Source organism: Kogia breviceps, chromosome 11, assembly GCF_026419965.1.
Source record: "Kogia breviceps isolate mKogBre1 chromosome 11, mKogBre1 haplotype 1, whole genome shotgun sequence".
Lineage (NCBI taxonomy): Eukaryota > Metazoa > Chordata > Mammalia > Artiodactyla > Physeteridae > Kogia > Kogia breviceps.
Window position 1 is genome coordinate 78,716,795 of NC_081320.1, and position 17,864 is coordinate 78,734,658.

Consider the following 17,864-nt stretch of genomic DNA (forward strand, 5'->3'; position numbering starts at 1 on the left):
CTGTACCTAGTGTGCCTACTATTTTTAATTCTAGGTTTGGTGCTAACTGTTCAGGTAATCACAGAGCCCTGGAGACTCTAGGATTATTTTCTTGGAATCTGCATAATACCAGGGCTTATTTTAGTACTCTCCTCCTTCCTCTACCTCCACCCTCCATAAATCATTACCAAGGTCATTGCTGGCTTCCTGGGAAGATAGGGTCAACAATTATGTACTTGGGTGGTGCAGTTTCAGGACTGTGCCATCTGTTGGGGAATGCTGGGAATTGCAGGGGTTTAGACCCATTCCCCTGTAGGTGTAGCCTAAAGCTTTACTAACTCCTCCCTCCCTCCCAATCCCTGAACCTGGGATGGGGTGGGGACAAAAGAGTTAAGGAAAAGTATCACCGGAAGGGAAAGGGTTACATACTAAGTTGCTATCAGGCTGTAAAGGCAAATGTCAGATCCCTTCGCTGAAATGGGGCTGGAGGAAAGAGAAAGTCTGTGGTTACTGGTGACAGAGGGGATGGATGCCCAAAGAGAGAACGGGCTTGGAACCAGGACCCTGAAGGAACCCCTTATACTCCTGCATAGGGGTTTTAGTCCTGCTAATGATTAATTTCAAAGTTTTGAAGGTTTAAAGAAGAATGTGTTTTTTTCCTTGGAGTGGAATTTATGCAGAGACCTGTGAGAAATGAATGAAACAGCAACTCCTCATGACCTATTCTTGCCCCCCCCTTTGCTTGGTGGGGAAGGGTGCCAGAGGGTGCCCAGCCTGGAAGGGGGTCAGTGTAATAGTTCTCCCCCATTCAGGTAGGCCTGTTGCCCACCAGGGTCAGAGGGGCGGGGGAGAGGACAGGGCAGCAGCCAGCAGTTGGAGGGGCCCTGAGAAGGGTGGCCTGTGCTGGGCTTGGTCAGGGGAGGGATAGCAATCCCACCAGAGGGATTCTAGCTAGTACAACAGCAGAATCCAAACTGAGGCCCTGTCCTGTGATGTCAGCCTGCTTCAGAGGGGAGGGCGGAGGGCATCTTTTCACAGGGCTTACTGGGGTTTGTGAGAGGCAGCTCAGCAGACCTCAAATCACAGCATGGAAAACCAGCCACCTTCTGTGACATATTAATACTATTTGTCCCCCAGTTCAAACTGTGGTACTTGAACAGAGTGTATCATCTGAATTACAACTTGAGAGCTGCCAGCTTCAACTAGGTGAGAGAACAGCTTAAAGGGAAAGCCTTTTTACAAGATGTCTTAGTCTCCCTGGGCTGCCGAAACAGATGACCTCAAACCGAGTGGCTTAAAGAACAGAAATGTATCCTCTCACAGTTCTGAAGGCAGTAGTCTGAAATCAAGGTGTGGGCAGGGCCACGCTCTCTCTGAAGGCTTGAGGGAAGAATCCGTCCTTGTCTCTTCCTAGCTGCGGGCAGCGGCTGGCGGTCTTTGGTGTTCCTGGCTTATAGCGCATCACTCTAGCCCCTGCCTCTGTCTTCACGTGGCCTTCGCCCACGTGTGTGTGTCTCTGTGTCTCTTCTTCCCCTTGTCATGAGGACACCCGTCATATTGGATTAAGGGCCCACCCTGCTCCAGTATGACCTCATCTTAATAAATTACACTTGCAGTGACCCTATTTCCAAAATAAGGTCACATTCTCAAAAACTGGGGGTTAGAACTTCAGCATATATTTGGGGGGGAACACAATTCAACCCATAATACAAGGTAACATTTTCTTGGAGTTCCCCGGCCTCATGAAGGGATATTTTTCCTGGGAACATGACCAGTTCTCTAGGGTTAACGTTGCCCATGCTCTTTGGGCTCTCTGCTTCCCTGTATTTCTCAGTTGAATCCACTGAGTACTTCTTTCTGGCTATGATGTATTTTTTATTGGGTAAAATATACATGACATAAAATTTACCATTTTAACAATGTTAAGTGTATAATCCAGTGGCATCGGGTACACTCATCATATTGTGCAGCCACCACTGCTGTCCTCTGGCTATTACTTTTTATTTCTCAACATGAGAAGCTTCAACATCTCCAAGAGATAGGATGCAGGAGGGAGGAAGAAGATAGATAGATGGCCACCTGGAAGAGTCAGACCCTGAACAGCTGCAGGCTGATTTGTAACAGGGATTCCAAACAGATCAAACCTCAGTCGTTCACCACCGCTTGCTTGTATTTATAATTATTCCTCTCTTGTCTTTTAGATTCTACCTCAAGATGTTTGAGGACTACCCCAAGTCTCGGAAAGCCCTCATTCCAGTCATCTTTTAAAGAAACCAAATAAAAAGGGAACAAAGCTCCCACCATCCTGTTGAAAACCATCAAGCTGCTGAACCTGGAACTTTTTAAAAGTCCCATTGTGTATATGTAATAGTAGGCCTCTGGTGTTCTGGCAGCTGGCCTGAGGATTCTGCATGGGCCCCCTTCGTGTTTCCTCCCATCCTCCCTGTCCTGATCTCCTACTGAAGCTTCAACAAGGCCCTTTTTTTTTTTACGCAAAGACATCTACTTAGCTATTCCTCCTAGAAAGTGCAAAGTTCCCTATGTATTTTTTTCTCTGAAAGACCCAAGTACAGGTGGCTTTATACCTGCTCTGTCAGTGTAAGACAGCTCGATAGTTGAGAAAGTTTTGAGTTGAGGGCAGCGCTTATAGAATTTATTAAAGGTGCACATTTGACACGTATACAAATTCACAGCGATTTAAATTCTGAAGCTGCACGGACCCAGAGCAATTTTTCTTCCAAATGAAAACCCACTCACATGGGTTTTCCTTAGTTAACTGTGAAAAATGTGAAATGATTACGTAGACTTTTAATAGGGGAGCTCTGTCTTCATATTGCTGAAAATGCAACAGCGCATTGACCCCATTTCAAATTTGTGCATTGTCTTAGTGCCTCCGTCTTTCTGAAGAGTCCACAATCCCTGTTAGAGATATCATAGGCTAATCCAGAAAACTGGTGTGGGTTTTATTGAAGGTCAGATTTTAATGACCACAAAGAAGAAGACTTGACTCTGATTGACTACAAAGAGCAAAAAAGTGTTTTACAATAGACCGCAAATTCTTATATTCTTAGAAACTGGTGGGAATATCCAAATAATGAGTGTCAGATAAGGAAATCACCGAATAAGAGCACATGTTTTTTGCCTGGACAAGACATGTACAATGATGGTAAAGCCTCTCAGAAGCACCCAACAACTCTTCCCTTCTGGAGTTTCTGCCTCACAGTCCTCAGGATCTGATCAAGAAGGCGTTCCCTAAGGGTGCCTTGAACATCAGTTCTCAGAAGTCCTGGGAGCAGAGGCTGAAAATTGCAACCGGAGGGACGCCTCTAGGCAGAAAACCTGCTTTGTTTGGCTCTGACAGTGTTTCTCACATAGTCTGGTTTTCTTTTTTTGTTTACATTCAAAGTTTCCAAAATTTAAAAATTAGGAGGATTCTCCATTCTCTAGTGTCCTTTAAAAAGTAGGAGGATCTAGGGCTTCCCTGGTGGCGCAGTGGTTGAGAATCCGCCTGCCGATGCAGGGGACGCGGGTTCCTGCCGCGGTCCGGGAAGATCCCACATGCCACGGAGTGGCTGGGCCAGTGAGCCACGGCCGCTGAGCCTGCGCGTCCGGAGCCTGTGCTCCGCAACGGGAGAGGCCACAGCAGTGAGAGGCCCGCATACCACACACACAAAATAAGTTGGAGGATCTGGACCCATGGAGCCAGCTAGGAGCTGGGACTGATCAGGTGGTAGACATCAGAATTTGCAACCTCGGTAGAGGGGCCACCCTTGCATGGGTGCTGAGACTTTGGGCTATTTAAGGAAGGGGCTGAACATTCATAATTAGAATGTACGACAATATTTGTCTGTGAAGGTCTAGGTTTGTAGTCAGCGTTGGTAATGTTTAGCAAACCCCTTTGAGAATGAGCACAGGTTTTATCAGATGTAGCGCTAAGTGCAGAAATTCACTAGAATAAAACACACGAGACACAAGCTCTGAAGATGGTGTAGATTACTGAAAAATATAAATTGTAATCATATATATACATGTTTTGCTGTTTAAATGCCTCTCAAATCATGGATGTTAAGTAATTTTTTTGAATTAAAAGATCCCCAGACTCATGAAGATTTTCATAAAGTGTTGAGCTGTGTTTGTTCCCCCTTTATTCTTTTTTTTTTTTTTTTCCTCCAAGTGTTGCTTCCTTTTTTTCTCTTCTCTCTTCATTTTGCCAACTTGAAATTCAGGGCTCTGAGCTGAAAATAAAAGAGAAATATGACTTATAGAGCTTGTCACACAGCTAAGAACTCCAGGCAGGTGCAGTAAAGGCGCAGGAGAATGTGCTAAGGCTGGGTGCCCCTCCTAGTGTTCAGGGATCCACGGGGGAGTGGGAGAAACACACTCAGTGAAATAAATCTTAAAGTGTAGCTTGGCCTCTGTGAAATAAAAAGACTCCCTGTTCTCTCCGTGACATTGAAAACTGCCTTTATTAAATCCTTTATCTTATTACCATGTAAAACATCCAGGCCAGTCCTTGAAATAAGTGCTCAACAAATGATAGCTACTATTTGCCCAGTGTGTGCAATCTCAGGACGAAACTGCTATCCAGCAATTGCATGTTTTTGCCACTAGAGGGTGCTCTCTAAAATTTTATTTAGGCCAACCCTGATTTACTTAGGGAAACGCATGTCTGGAAATTTAAGAAATTCTACTGTCATTTCAAGTTAACATGATCGTGGACGTTCTTAATTTAAAAATGGGATAGAATAACTTATGTAATTTTAAATATTTTCTTGATAACTGAGGTAGGTACTCTCTGCCGTAGGGCTATTCAACTCGGTTTCTCTGTTTAGGTCTAGAATATGTATGCAGAAGGAATACAACAAAGGTCTGAAGCCTTGCTCATCCCTAAACGTATGTCCCCTCTCTCCTAAAACTGGAGTGCAACAAAAATATGGTTAATTTAGGCTTCTGTGGAGTGGTTTTTGAAATTAGGGGCTAAAATATGACAGTGGGTTTTCCTGGTGGGAATGTTTTCCTACTGGCCTGTAGGAGGTGCTGTAATGTTTTGTTTTCAGAATCAAAGAGCCAAAGCACATTTAAGATATCAGCTAAGATTGGGATTGACATATACACACTACTACATATAAAATAGATAACTAATAAGGACCTACAGTATAGCACAGGGAACTCTACTCAATACTCTGTAATGGCTTATATGGGAAAAGAATCTAAAAAAGAGTGGATATATGTACATGTATAACTGACTCACTTTGCTGTATGCTTGAAACTAACACAACATTTTAAATCAACTATACTCCAATAAAATTTTTTTAAATAAAGTAATAAAATTATAAAAAAATAAAAGATATAAACAAGCAAAAAAAAAGTAAAATAAAACAATCTAAACAAAACAAAATTTTTAAAAAAGACATCATCTAGGTCCACCCCTTTGCATCACAGATGCAGACAGTAAGACCCAGTGTTAAATGCCTTCCAAGGTGTTGCATAGCTGGTCTTAACTTGTCCCTTTAAGAATCAGAAGTCTTTTTTTCTTTGTAAAGCACAGCAGACTTTTACAAGAGAGACCCAGCAGAGCCTACCCAGGTAGGTGTGAATTTAAGGCCTGAACATGCTCATTCACTCAGCAATCATTTTTGAGCATTTATGATATGAAAAATGGTAAGGGGTGGGAGAATATTGTTGAAATAGACATGACTCTTGCCATTTAGGGGCTGCCATTTGGATTTCTGACTCATGCAGGAGAAAAATAGCCAGAGCTTAAGTGCTGTGTCACAATTCAGATACACATTGATTGTCCTGGGTGTTGGGTGGAAACTGTTTTTTTCACTCTGTGGGGGAGGATCTGGCTGATGCCCTTATCTTGAACCTATTTGATAAAATAAAGGTGTAGTAGAGATGACATTTGTGTTCAGCATGGGAAAGATGTTAAGTCACAACTTCCCCTCATCCCAAACACTTATCTTCATACAGAGCAACATTGGTTCTGTCATGTTCAGAAGGAGAAAATACTGCTAATGAGAAATTTGCAATTGAATAGTGACTTAGGTGGTTTAAACTCTTTCAAAAGCCAATAAATTAACCTATGATTTTACTGTCCTGTAGTTTTGCAATAGCCATCTTGACTTTTTGTGGTAACCTCATGTCAATCCCACCAAGAGAAAGCTCTTGGCATGTGAAAGAATGGACTCGTGAAGAGTCCTTTCTGTCTTGCCTGCCTTTTTGATTCTCTAATAGCTGTGGGCTGAGGTCCAGGCATGGCAAATAAGCAGGGTAACAATAAATGTAAGGCAAAACCTTCTAGAGAAGGCTGCTGATTGTTTTATAGCATCTATACTATCTCATGATAAAAGAAAGAGAGGCATGGTGCCACCTGGTAATGTGGGTGCTTGATTTAATAGCCATTGAATGGATTTAATTTCTAAATAAGTGATTTGCTTTTTCTCTCTATAAGTCCACTGAGCCTTGATCTTAAAAGGTTCTGTGTTACTTGTGACATTTCTTCCCACTAACCATAGCTTGGGATTTGGATGAGTGAAATACGTTTTTGGGGAAGGTTAAAGTATGTACTAAGCTGTGTTAGTTCTTTTTGTTCTAACTTTTGTACGTGCAGGGCTTGGCTTTGCTCACTGTCGTCGGAGTCTAAGTGAAGGATATCTGGTATCCTCTCCCACGTGGCAGACTGACTGGGAGGAGGAGGGGAACAGAGAGAAAGTGGAGGAAGGTGGGGACTTACGTGGGAGGAATGGGCTGCGGTGGTGGAAGGTCTGCAGTGAAGTGAGGCCAAGGGCCTTGGGAGAGGGTGGCCTCTCGTGACAGAGTGGCTTCTTCTCTTTCCCTTGTGTCCAGGTCTGCATAAGCCAGATCCTTTCCTTATCCTCGCAGGGAAAAAAAATCCCTGTGAGAGAGAAAATAAGCTCTTCTTGGAGCTCCTTTTTTATAAGGGAAAAAGCTGAGTTTCTTTAAACACAAGCCATATGGCTGTGCCTCACGATAAATAATTTAATTGTATTTCTGTCCGCTCACCTCATAAAGATGGTTTTAAGTCTGTGCAGAAGTGACATTTGTGAAAAAGAGGTGAAGGAATTGTTCTGAGAAGCGTATGGCAGCATCCAAGTTCCGGGAGGCCAATGGGGAGGGAGGGCAGCCGGAGGAGTCAGCATCCATCAGGGTTTTCCCTTGTCATGGCCTTTGTTTTCTGTTACTCCAGAGGCCTCAGAGAAGAGGATCCTTTTGGGGTGCATTTTTCAGCACTGACTAGAAAGCAAATACCATAAAAATCTATTAAATTTTGTTAATTCATTAATGCATTAATTCATTTTCAATAATGTAAGATTCTTACACTATATACAGCGACAGGTATAAATATAAATGTAAACTGTGTTAAGTTAAAGATATATATTGTACAAGCTCTAGGGCAACAATTTAAAAAAGAGATATAAATAATAAACTAATAGTGGAAAAGAAAAACAATCACGAAAAACCACTCAATCCCAAAATAGTGCAGTAAAAGCAGAAGAAGTTAAAAAAAAAAAAAAAAAAAACCCAGAAGGGGAGAATAGAAAATAGTGAGATGGTATTTGTGAGGAGTCTGGGAAGGGTTCACAGGGGCAGTCACATAAACTGGGCCCTCATTATGTCCATTATGAAACTAGAGATGAATTTTAAATATGGACAAAACTCTCAATATATTTTATTGAAAATTTGAGATAGAAAAATTTAAGGGATGAAAATGAGCCCTGTAGCCTTCTATACAGTAGTCATTTGGACTCTGGGGTCTCTATCTAATTCTTATCTGGTCTTCTCAGTGCAACTGAAGTCTACTCTTCCCTGACATATGAGGCATTACTCTTCCCAAATTTATAGGTTCTAGGAATGCTCTAACCCTCTCCATCCCCCACTTGGCAACTAGCAGAATTATTAGCAGAGCCTCATGTAGCTGAAACACCACCACACTTTATCAACAGTTCTAATGCACTCTCCTCAACCCTAAAAGCCATAGAAATATGTTAGGTAAAAGCAGATTTGTTCTGCCCTGTTCTAGTTTGATAGATTCATCATTTTCCTTTAGCCTATAAGAACTGTAAGAAAAACCCAGATGCCTGGTGATTGCTGAAGACAGGCCATATCAAATTTTTCATTCATTAAGCTAATTTATGTTGAGATAATCGGATATCCACATGCAGGAGAATGGATTTGAGTCCCTATCTTACACAATGAACAAAAATTAACTCAGTGAGTTATAAAGCTAAGTTAATAAAGCTAAATGTAAGAGCTTAAATTATAAAGCCCAATGAAACAAACATAGGAATAAATCTTTATGATGTTGGATTAGGCAATGATCTCTTAGACATGAAGCCAAAAGCACAAGCAATAAAAGAGAAGATTGGCAAGTTGAACTTTATCAAAATTAAAACCTTTTGTACCTCAAAGGGCACCACCAAGGAAGTAAAAAGGCAACCCACAGACTGGGATAAAATATTTGCCAATCGTACCTGATAATGGACTTATTTCCAGAATATATAAAGAACTATTTCAACTCAATAATAAAAAGACAGGTAACCCAATTAAAAATGGACAAAGGAGTTGAATAAACATTTCTTTAAAAAAGATATACAAATGTCCAATAAGGACATAAAAAGATGCTCAACATTATTAGTCATTAGGGAAATGCAGAGCAAAACCACAATTAGATGCCTTTTCGCACACACTAGAACGGCTATAATCAAAAAGACAGAAAATAATGAGGATTGATGAGGATGTGAAGAAATCAGAACCCTTATACGTTGCTGGTAGGGATACAAAATGGTGCAGCATCTTTGGAAAACAGTTTGGCAGTTGCTGAAATGTTCCTGAAAATGTTAAACTTAGGTTACCCTATAACCCAGCAATTCTAGGTATTTACCTTCTTCTAGTTGGGTTAAAGCACCAAGTGACCTGAAATGACACTCGGTTCAATATCTCTTGGCAGGGGTTACTTTTGTTGACCCTTTGTCACAGGGTCGGCCTGCAGCAGGGCAAAGAAATGAAAACAGAGGAGGAGCCGACAGTGGGGAGAGACTGGGCAGTGCTTGGAGTGCCCTCTGGTGGGGATTGTTTAGCCGTGCAGCAGGGGCTGTGGGCAACTGGGTGTTGGGGTGAGAATTATGGGCACCCCATGGACTGGGGAAGAGAGGCCAGAAATGAAACAAGGGGTAAACCTCAAGGGAGAGAGATTTGATTAACTATAAGGAAGACAAAGAACCTGGCTGTGAATTCCCCATCACTGGAGCGTTCAAGAAGAGGCTGGACTATGGAGAACAGTATGGAGGTTCCTTAGAAAACTAAAAACAGAATTACCATACGACCCAGCAATCCCACTACTGGGCATATTCCCTGAGAAAACTATAATTCAAAAAGAGTCATGTACCACAATGTTCATTGCAGCACTATGTAAAATAGCCAGGACATGGAAGCAACTTAAGTGTCCATTGACAGATGAATGGATAAAGAAGATGTGGCACATATATACAATGGAATATCACTCAGCCATAAAAGGAAACGAAATTGAGTTATTTGTAGTGAGGTGGATGGACCTAGAGACTGTCATACAGAGTGAAGTAAGTCAGAAAGAGAAAAATAAATACCGTATGCTAACACATATACATGGAATCAAAAATAAATGGTTCTGAAGAAACTAGGGGCAGGACAGGAATAAAGATGCTGATGTAGAGAATGGACTTGAGGGCACAGGGAGGGGGAAGGGTAAGTTGGGACGAAGTGAGAGAGTAGCATGGACATATATACACACTACCAAATGTAAATAGCTAGTGGGAAGCAGCCGCATAGCACAGGGAGATCAGCTCGGTGCTTTGTGACCACCTAGAGGGGTGGGATAGGGAAGGTGGGAGGGAGATGCAAGAAGGAGGAGATATGGGGATATATGTACATGTATAGCTGATTCACTTTGTTATAAAGCAGAAACTAACACACCATTGTAAAGCAATTATACTCCAATAAAGATGTGAAATAAATAAATAAATAAAAATTTAAAAAGAAAAAGAAGAGGCTGGAAGATGACTTGGGGAAGGTCAGGTTGAATGGAAGCCAGGGTTTAGACTAGTGTTCTCTAAGCGCTTCAAAGTTTGTGACTCTAAGCGCTAGGCATTGACAAAATTCCTGGTTGACAAGTTTTCCTGGGCCAAACTGGCCTACAGTTCCAGTTGGTTTATGGAAATCAATCCAGCCCTGCCTAAGATCTCTCAAAGCATCAGTAATTCAGTTGCATCGGGTTCTGGGTCTGAGCCAGTAACACCTGGATGTGTGTGGATGGAAAAATGCAGGACTCAAGAAGTTTAGCTCAGTTCCAGGGAAAGCTGTACCTCCTGGAGCACCAGATTCTGGACAACAGCTACGGAACTTCTGTCTACAGAAGTGGGGTTAGTGCTCCAAAACACTTGTACTACTTGCATTCAAGGGAACTAGTGAAGGAAAAAAGATGGAGAAACTGTGATAGAGGAGAAGAGGCTCTAGAAAGATGATATATCAGTGACTTGATTATGTAAATCACTTTATTAGACAAACTTTTTTCTTTTTCATTCATTTTTAGGAGAAAGAACATAAGAAAGCAAAATGATAGTAGTGATGTCTTTTCCTTATCAACTTGATAAGAAATAATTTATTTACAACAAATTGCATCTGTTTCAAGTGTATATATGATGAGTTTGACAGTCATATACATCAGTGAAACTACAACTGTAATCAAGATACAGAATATTTCCTCACCCTCATAAAAGATTCCTTATGCTTCTTTGCAGTCCATTCTTCCCTTCGCCGCTAGTCACAGACAACCACCGATGTGATTTTCCTCACTACAGGTTAGTTTGTATTTTACCTAAATAGAATCATACAGTGTATACTCTGGTATGTGTTGGTTCCTTCATTGGGCATAACACAGCAGTCATGAGGCTCATCTGTGTTACTGTGTGGATCAGTAGTTCATTCCCTATTATTGCGAAGTAATATTGCATTAAATTTGCCCAAATATATACATTTTATTTATCCTTTCACATGTTGATGGATATTTGAACAGTTGCTAGTTTCTTGCGATTATAAATAAAGCTGTTATAAACATTTATGTGTAGATTTTTGTACAAACAAAAATTTAATTTCTCTTGGGTAACTGCATAGGAGAGGGATTGTTGGATTATGATACGCATATGTTTACAGGAAACTGCCAAACTGTTTCTGAAACTGAAATGGGTGAACGGTTTTTGTTTTTGTTTTTTTAGTTTAAACGGTTTTATTTTTTAGAAAAAGAAGAAACTGCCAAACTGTTTTTCCAAAGTGGCTGCATCATTACTTTTTTTCTAGACATTTTGTAGTTTTATGTTTTTCACGTAGGTCTATAATCCATTTTGAGTTAATTTTTTGTAAGATGTGAGATATGAGTTGAGATGAACTCTTTCACATATGAATATCATATTGCTCAGACACCATTTGTTGAAAAGGCTCTCTTCTCCATTGATTTGTTTTGTATATTTGCCAAGAACCTGTTGACTGTATTTGTGGGTTCTATTTCTGCACTTTCTATTCGGTTTCACTGTTCTGTCTATCTTTTTACCAATACCACACTGTCTTGATAACTTTAGATTTATAAGTTTCAATATCAAGCCGTGGGATACTCCAACTTTGTTTTTGTTTTTCAAAATTATTCTGGCTATTGTAAATCATTTGCCTTTCCAAATAAATTTTAGCATCAGCTTATTATTCTCCACAAAAAAACCCTTTTTATATTTTTATTTGTATTTCACTGTAACTAGAGCTCAATCTGGAGAGAATCTTAATAAGATTGAATCTTCCAATCCATAAATATTTATTTAGATCTTACTTGATTTCTTTTATCAGTGTTTTGTAGTTTCCTGCATACAAATCCTGTACATATTTTGTAGAATTTATATCAAAGTAGTCCATTTTTGGATGCTATTGTAAATGGCACTGTTTTATAAATTCTGGATTCTGTTTTGAACTCTAATTTACTTTTTCAAATTTTAAAAAGCAGAATCTTAGATTTCTTATTTTCTAAGTATTTAATGCTATAAATTTCCCTGTAAGCACTGCTTTACTGTATCCCCACAAATTTTGGTATGTTGTATATTCATTGTCATTCAGTTCAAATATTTTATTTCCTTTATGTTTTCTTCTTTGGCCTTGGACTGCTTAGAAATGTTTTATTTAGTTATTGATTTCTAATTTGCTTCCATTGTGGTAAGAACATACTTTGTATGGATTGAATCCTTTTAAATTTATTAAAACTGTTGTTATGACCTAACATATGTTCTATGCTTGTAAATGATCATGTGCACTTGAAAAGAATGTGTATTCTGCCATTGTTGGCTGTAGTGTTTTACAAGTACAAATTAAACAAAAATGATCAATAACAGGTTCTATTTTTTAAAATGATTTTTTGGGCTAGTTATTCCATAAATTACTGAGAGAATGTTGTTAAATTCTCCATTTATAATTATGAGGTTGTTTATTTCTAAGTCCATCAGTTTCTGCTTCTTGTATTTTGAGGCACTTGTGTGTGTGTGTGTGTGTGTGTGTGTGTGTGTGTGTGTGTGTACATATGTATGTTTTATTGCTGTATCTTCTCAGTTAAGCTGAAAAGCTAATAGATAACATTAACATTATGAAATGCATCTCTTTATATTTGACAATACTCTTTATCTGAGAGTCTATTTTATCTGATTTAAATATATCCATTCCAGCCTTCTTAAGCTGGCTTTTACGTGCTATATCTTTTCCCATGTATTGCTTTCAGTCTTTCTGTGTCTTTATATTTAAAATATGCCTCTTGTAGGCAACATAGGTTTAATCTTGCCTTTAAAAAAATCTAGTCTGATAATTTTTGGTATGTTTAGTCCATTAGCATTTAATGAAATTATTATTATGATTGGATTTAGGTCTACCAATTTATTATTTATTTGATTTGTTCTCTCTGTTCACTGTTCCTCTATTATCCTTTTTTTGCCTTGTTTATATACATTTTAGAAATCCATTTTAATGTTGTATATTGGATTTTTAGCTATATTTCTTTGTGTTATATTTCTAGTTAACGTTTTAGGGATTACATATCCATCCTTAGCTTTTTATGGTCCTAGAATTAATCTTAGACTTAGTAACTTAGAGTTAACCTTATATCACTTCATCTATCTATCTATATTCCTTGCAATTGTAAAGGTCCATTCATTTATGCCCCCACCATGCTTTATGTTGTAGTTGTCATATGTATTACATCTACAGTCACAGTAAACTCTGTAAGGCAATGTTAAAATTTTTCCTTTAAATAGCCATCTGTATTATAAAGGACTTAAGAGAAGAAATAGTCTCGTACCTACATCTCTATATTTACTCTTTCCTGAGTTTTCTTGTGGTATTATTTTCCTTCAGCCTAAAGATCTCATTGCAGGGGCTTCCCTGGTGGCGCAGTGGTTGAGAGTCCGCCTGCCGATGCAGGAGACGCGCGTTTGTGCCCCGGTCCGGGAGGATCCCACGTGCCGCGGAGCGGCTGGGCCCGTGAGCCATGGCCGCTGAGCCTGCGCGTCCGGAGCCTGTGCTCTGCAACGGGAGAGGCCACAACGGTGAGAGGCCCGCGTACCACAAAAAAAAAAAAAAAAAGAGGACTCATTGCAACATTTCTTATAGTGTAAGTGTGGTAGTACCCTTCGTTTTCCACTAGTTGAAAGTATCTTTATTTCACCTTCATTCTTGAAAAGTATTTTTTTGTGGGATACAAAATTCATAGTCAACAGTTTTTTTTTTAACCTGTCAGTGCTGTAAAGATGTTTCACTGTATGCTGGCCTCCTTGGTTTCCGATGAGAAGTTGTGATCATTCAAATAATTGTTGAACGTTATGTGTCATTTTTTTCGAAAATCATACTTCATGATTTTCTCTTTATCTTTGTTTTTCAACTGTTTGAACCTCATGTGCCTCTTCAAATTTATCCTGTTTGGGGTTCATGAAACTACAGAATTCACAAATTTAAATCCTTTACCAAATTTTGGAAGTTTTTGGACATTATTTCTTCAAATATTTTTTCTGCTCCCTTTTCTTTCTCTTCTTTGTCTTTAATTACATTTACACATATGTTAGACCTTTTGAAATTGTTCCATATACCCAAGAGGTTGAGTTGACTTTCTTTCCTGTTGTTTAGACTGTATACTTTCTATTGATCCATCTTCAACTTACTGCTTTCAGAAGAAAGCCACAAGAAGGGGATGTTATTGTTTTCCATGCAGCAGATTTCAACTCTCCTCCAAAAACTGCCTGCTTTTCTTCCATCTCTAGAGTCTCAGGTAGTTGTTTTCATATTTTGTCCAGATTTTATAACTCTTACTTGCAGCAAGATCAGGTTTTTAGGTGTTCATTTCCCAATACAGTAAGCAGAAACTAGAGGTAATATTTTACCTTGAAGTCAGCATGGGTTTAACCCAACCACTCACGATTTATACAGCCGTATTTCACAGATGGTTCTCAATGAATCAAGAGGTATAATGACTTAAAGTCTGTAAAAAATAATTAAAGAAAAATTAAAAACTGTCCATTATACCACACTTATTAATGAAGTAAAGAACTCATACATCTATAACATTTTTCATTGATTTACTCCTAGTTAACTAGAAAGATCTTGCAGACTCTCAATGCCTCGGTTTCATGATCAGTTTTTTAAAAAGTTAGACTATACTGGCCTTCCCTGCAAAATATTCTACAGTGATAGGAGATGTTGCTTGCAAAAATGTTGTGTGGTTAAATATGTTTGGAATCTGTAGGATTAAGCAAAGTTGAATAGGGTTCTTTCCTGCAGTATTTTTCAAAGCCTTTAATATGCTAATACATGTTCTGAGTTTCCAAAAAGAGGACAAGATATTACTTATTTTTGCTTTTGTCTCAGGCTTTAATATGGCTCAGTGTGCCACTGTTACTGATTCTGCCTTTATTTAAAACCTTGATATTTTGCTCATCATGGACTTTTTGTACATTGATTTGTCTTTTAAATGCTGCATTAGAATATTATTTATCTTGATTACTGAGTTTTTTGTGCCTTCTTAAATTTTGCAGTAGAGGCAAGTGCCTCTTTCACCTCACTTGCCTCATTCTAGTCCTGGCCCTTATAGCAGCTAAATTGATAGATTTACTAATAAGGCTTTGTATTTCCCCAAACATGAAATCAAACAAACCTATCAGCTTACAAGATCTTCTATGGCTTGACTCTTAGGAACCCCTTAATCCACTCTTTCTATACTTTACTTCCTTCTTGTCACGTGAACATTCTGCACTCAATTACCCCTTCAAGTTTTTGTTCCTTTTCTACCCAGACTAGGAATGTCTCCCCCACTGCATTTCTTCTCCTCAGCTAATTCAAATTCTTCTTCAGAATCCTGCTCGTCACTCCCTTGTTTCAAGTTCCCCAGACTCCCCCCCTGTGCTGATTTGTAGTTCATGAATTTCCCAGTGGTCCCACACAACTTGATCATGATTTACATCCTGCCTAGGATGGTTTCTCGATCATTTTATGGATCCATGTCTAGTCCCCTCTGAGTTCTAGAGCACATGTCTTACACTTCAATATACTTTTAGCACAAAACATTGTGTGAAGGCATACAGGGCTCAGTAACTGCTGCTGATTTGATAGGTTGCTTCAGAATTCCCTCAACTCACTCTTCTTCCCTTGACTCTCTGCTCTTCTCTTTTTCTTTTTCTAAGTTTCAGGTGTTACAGCATTATAATTTGACATCTGTGTATGCTACAAAGTGGTCACCACCACAAGCCTAGCTGCCATCTATCACCATACAATTGACCCCCTTCACTCATTTTGCCCACCCTCTAATCCCCTCGCCCCCTGGTAACCACTAACCTGTTCTCTGTTTTTATTTTATTTTGTTTGTTCACTTGTTTGTTTTAGATTCCACATATGAGCGAAGTCATACAGTATTGTCTTTCTCTGCCTGGTTTATTTTGCTTAGCATTGTACTTTCAAGGTCCATTCCTGTTGTTGCAAATGGCAGAATTTCATTCTTTTTTATGGCTGAGTGGTAGTCCATTGTATATGTATACCACATTTTCTTTATCCATTCATTCATTGTGGACACTTAGGTTTTTTCCATATCTTGGCTACTGTAAATAATGCTGCAATGAACATAGAGGTTCATATATCTCTTCAAATTACTGGTTTCGTGTTCTTCAGACAAATAACTGGAAGTGGAATAGCTGGTAACTCTATTCTTAATTTTTTGAGGAAGCTCCATACTGTTTTCCATAGTGGCTACACCAATTTACAGTATAACCAACAGTTTATGAGGGTTCTCTTTTCTCCGTATCCTATCCAACATTGTTATTTCTTGTGTTTTTGATAATAGCTACTCTGACAAGTGAGAGGTCACATATCATTGTGGTTTTGATTTGTATTTCCTTAATAATTAGTGATGTTGAACATAGTTTCATGTGCCTGTTGGCCGTCTGTATGTCTTCTTTGCAAAAGTGTCTATTCAGATGCTCTGCTCATTTTTTAATCTGGTTGTTTGTTTTTATCTTGTTGAGTTGCATGAGTTCTTTATATATTTTGAATATTAACCCCTATTGGATATATGATTTGCAAATATCTTCTCCCATTCAGTAAGTTACTTTTTCTTTTTTTTTCTTTTTTTGACAATGGTTTCCTTCTCTGTGCAGAAATTTTTAGTTGGATGTAGTCCCATTTATTTATTTGTGCTTTGTTTTCCTTGCCTTTAAAATCAGATCCACAAAAGCGTCACTGGGACCAATGTCACTGCTTATGTTTTCTTTTGAGAATTTGTAGTTTCAGGTCTTAGATTCATTATCCACTTTGAATTAATTTTTGTGTATAGTGTAATATAGTTGTCTTCTTTCATTCTTTTGCATGTTGCTGTCCAGTTTTCTCAACACCATTTATTGAAGAGATTATCCTTTCCCCATTGTATGTTCTTTGCTTCTTTGTCATACATGAATTGTATATATGTATGGGTTTATTTATGGGCTCTCAGTTCTGTTACACTGATCTGTGTATCTGTTTTTGTGCCAGTACAATACTGTTTTGTTTACTATAGGTTTGTAGTATAGTTTGAAATCAGGGAATGATACCTCCAGATATTTTCTTCTTTTTCAAGGTTATTTTGGCTATTTGTGATCTTTTGTGATTCCATAAAATTTTAGAATTATTTGTTCTAGTTCTGTGAAATATGCCATTGGAATTTTGATAGGGATTCCATTGAATCTGTACGTTGCTTTGGTTAATATGGATATTTTAATAATATTAATTATTCCAATTGATGAACACAGAATATCTTTCCATTTATTTGTGCCTTCTATTTTTTTCATCAGTGTCTTATAGTTTTCAGTACACAGGTCTTTCACCACCTTGGTTAACTTTATCCATAGGTATTTTATTCTTTTTGATGTGATTTTAAATGGGATTTTTTTCTCTTTCTGATAGTTCATTATTAGTATATAAAAACACCATAGATTTCTGTATATTGATTTTTTTTTTTTTTTTTGCAGTACGCGGGCCTCTCACTGTTGTGGCCTCTCTCGTTGCGGAGCACAGGCTCCGGACGCGCAGGCTCAGTGGCCATGGCTCACGGGCCCAGCCGCTCCGCAGCATGTGGGATCTTCCCAGACTGGGTCACAAACCTGTGTGGCCTCGGCAGGCAGACTCTCAACCACTGCGCCACCAGGGAAGCCCCTGTATATTGATTTTTTATCCTGGAATTTAATGAACTCATTTATTAGTTCTAAGAGTTTTTTGGTGGAATCTTTAGGGTTTTCTATATATAGTTTCATCTCATCTGCAAATAGTGACAGTTTTACCTCTTCATTTCCAGTTTG

The 17,864-nt window shown here is 38.9% G+C and overlaps 1 protein-coding gene across 1 annotated transcript in view; it reads left to right on the top strand.

Moving 5' to 3' along the window:
- SRD5A2 (steroid 5 alpha-reductase 2) overlaps nucleotides 1–4,092 on the top strand; it is a 54,609-nt gene extending 50,517 nt beyond the window's left edge. The window contains exon 5 of the mRNA XM_059078757.2: nucleotides 2,181–4,092. Within this exon, the coding sequence (XP_058934740.1) occupies nucleotides 2,181–2,247 (67 nt within the window). The 3' untranslated portion in view covers nucleotides 2,248–4,092. The remainder of the gene's footprint in view (nucleotides 1–2,180) is intronic.
- Nucleotides 4,093–17,864: the final 13,772 nt, after the last annotated feature.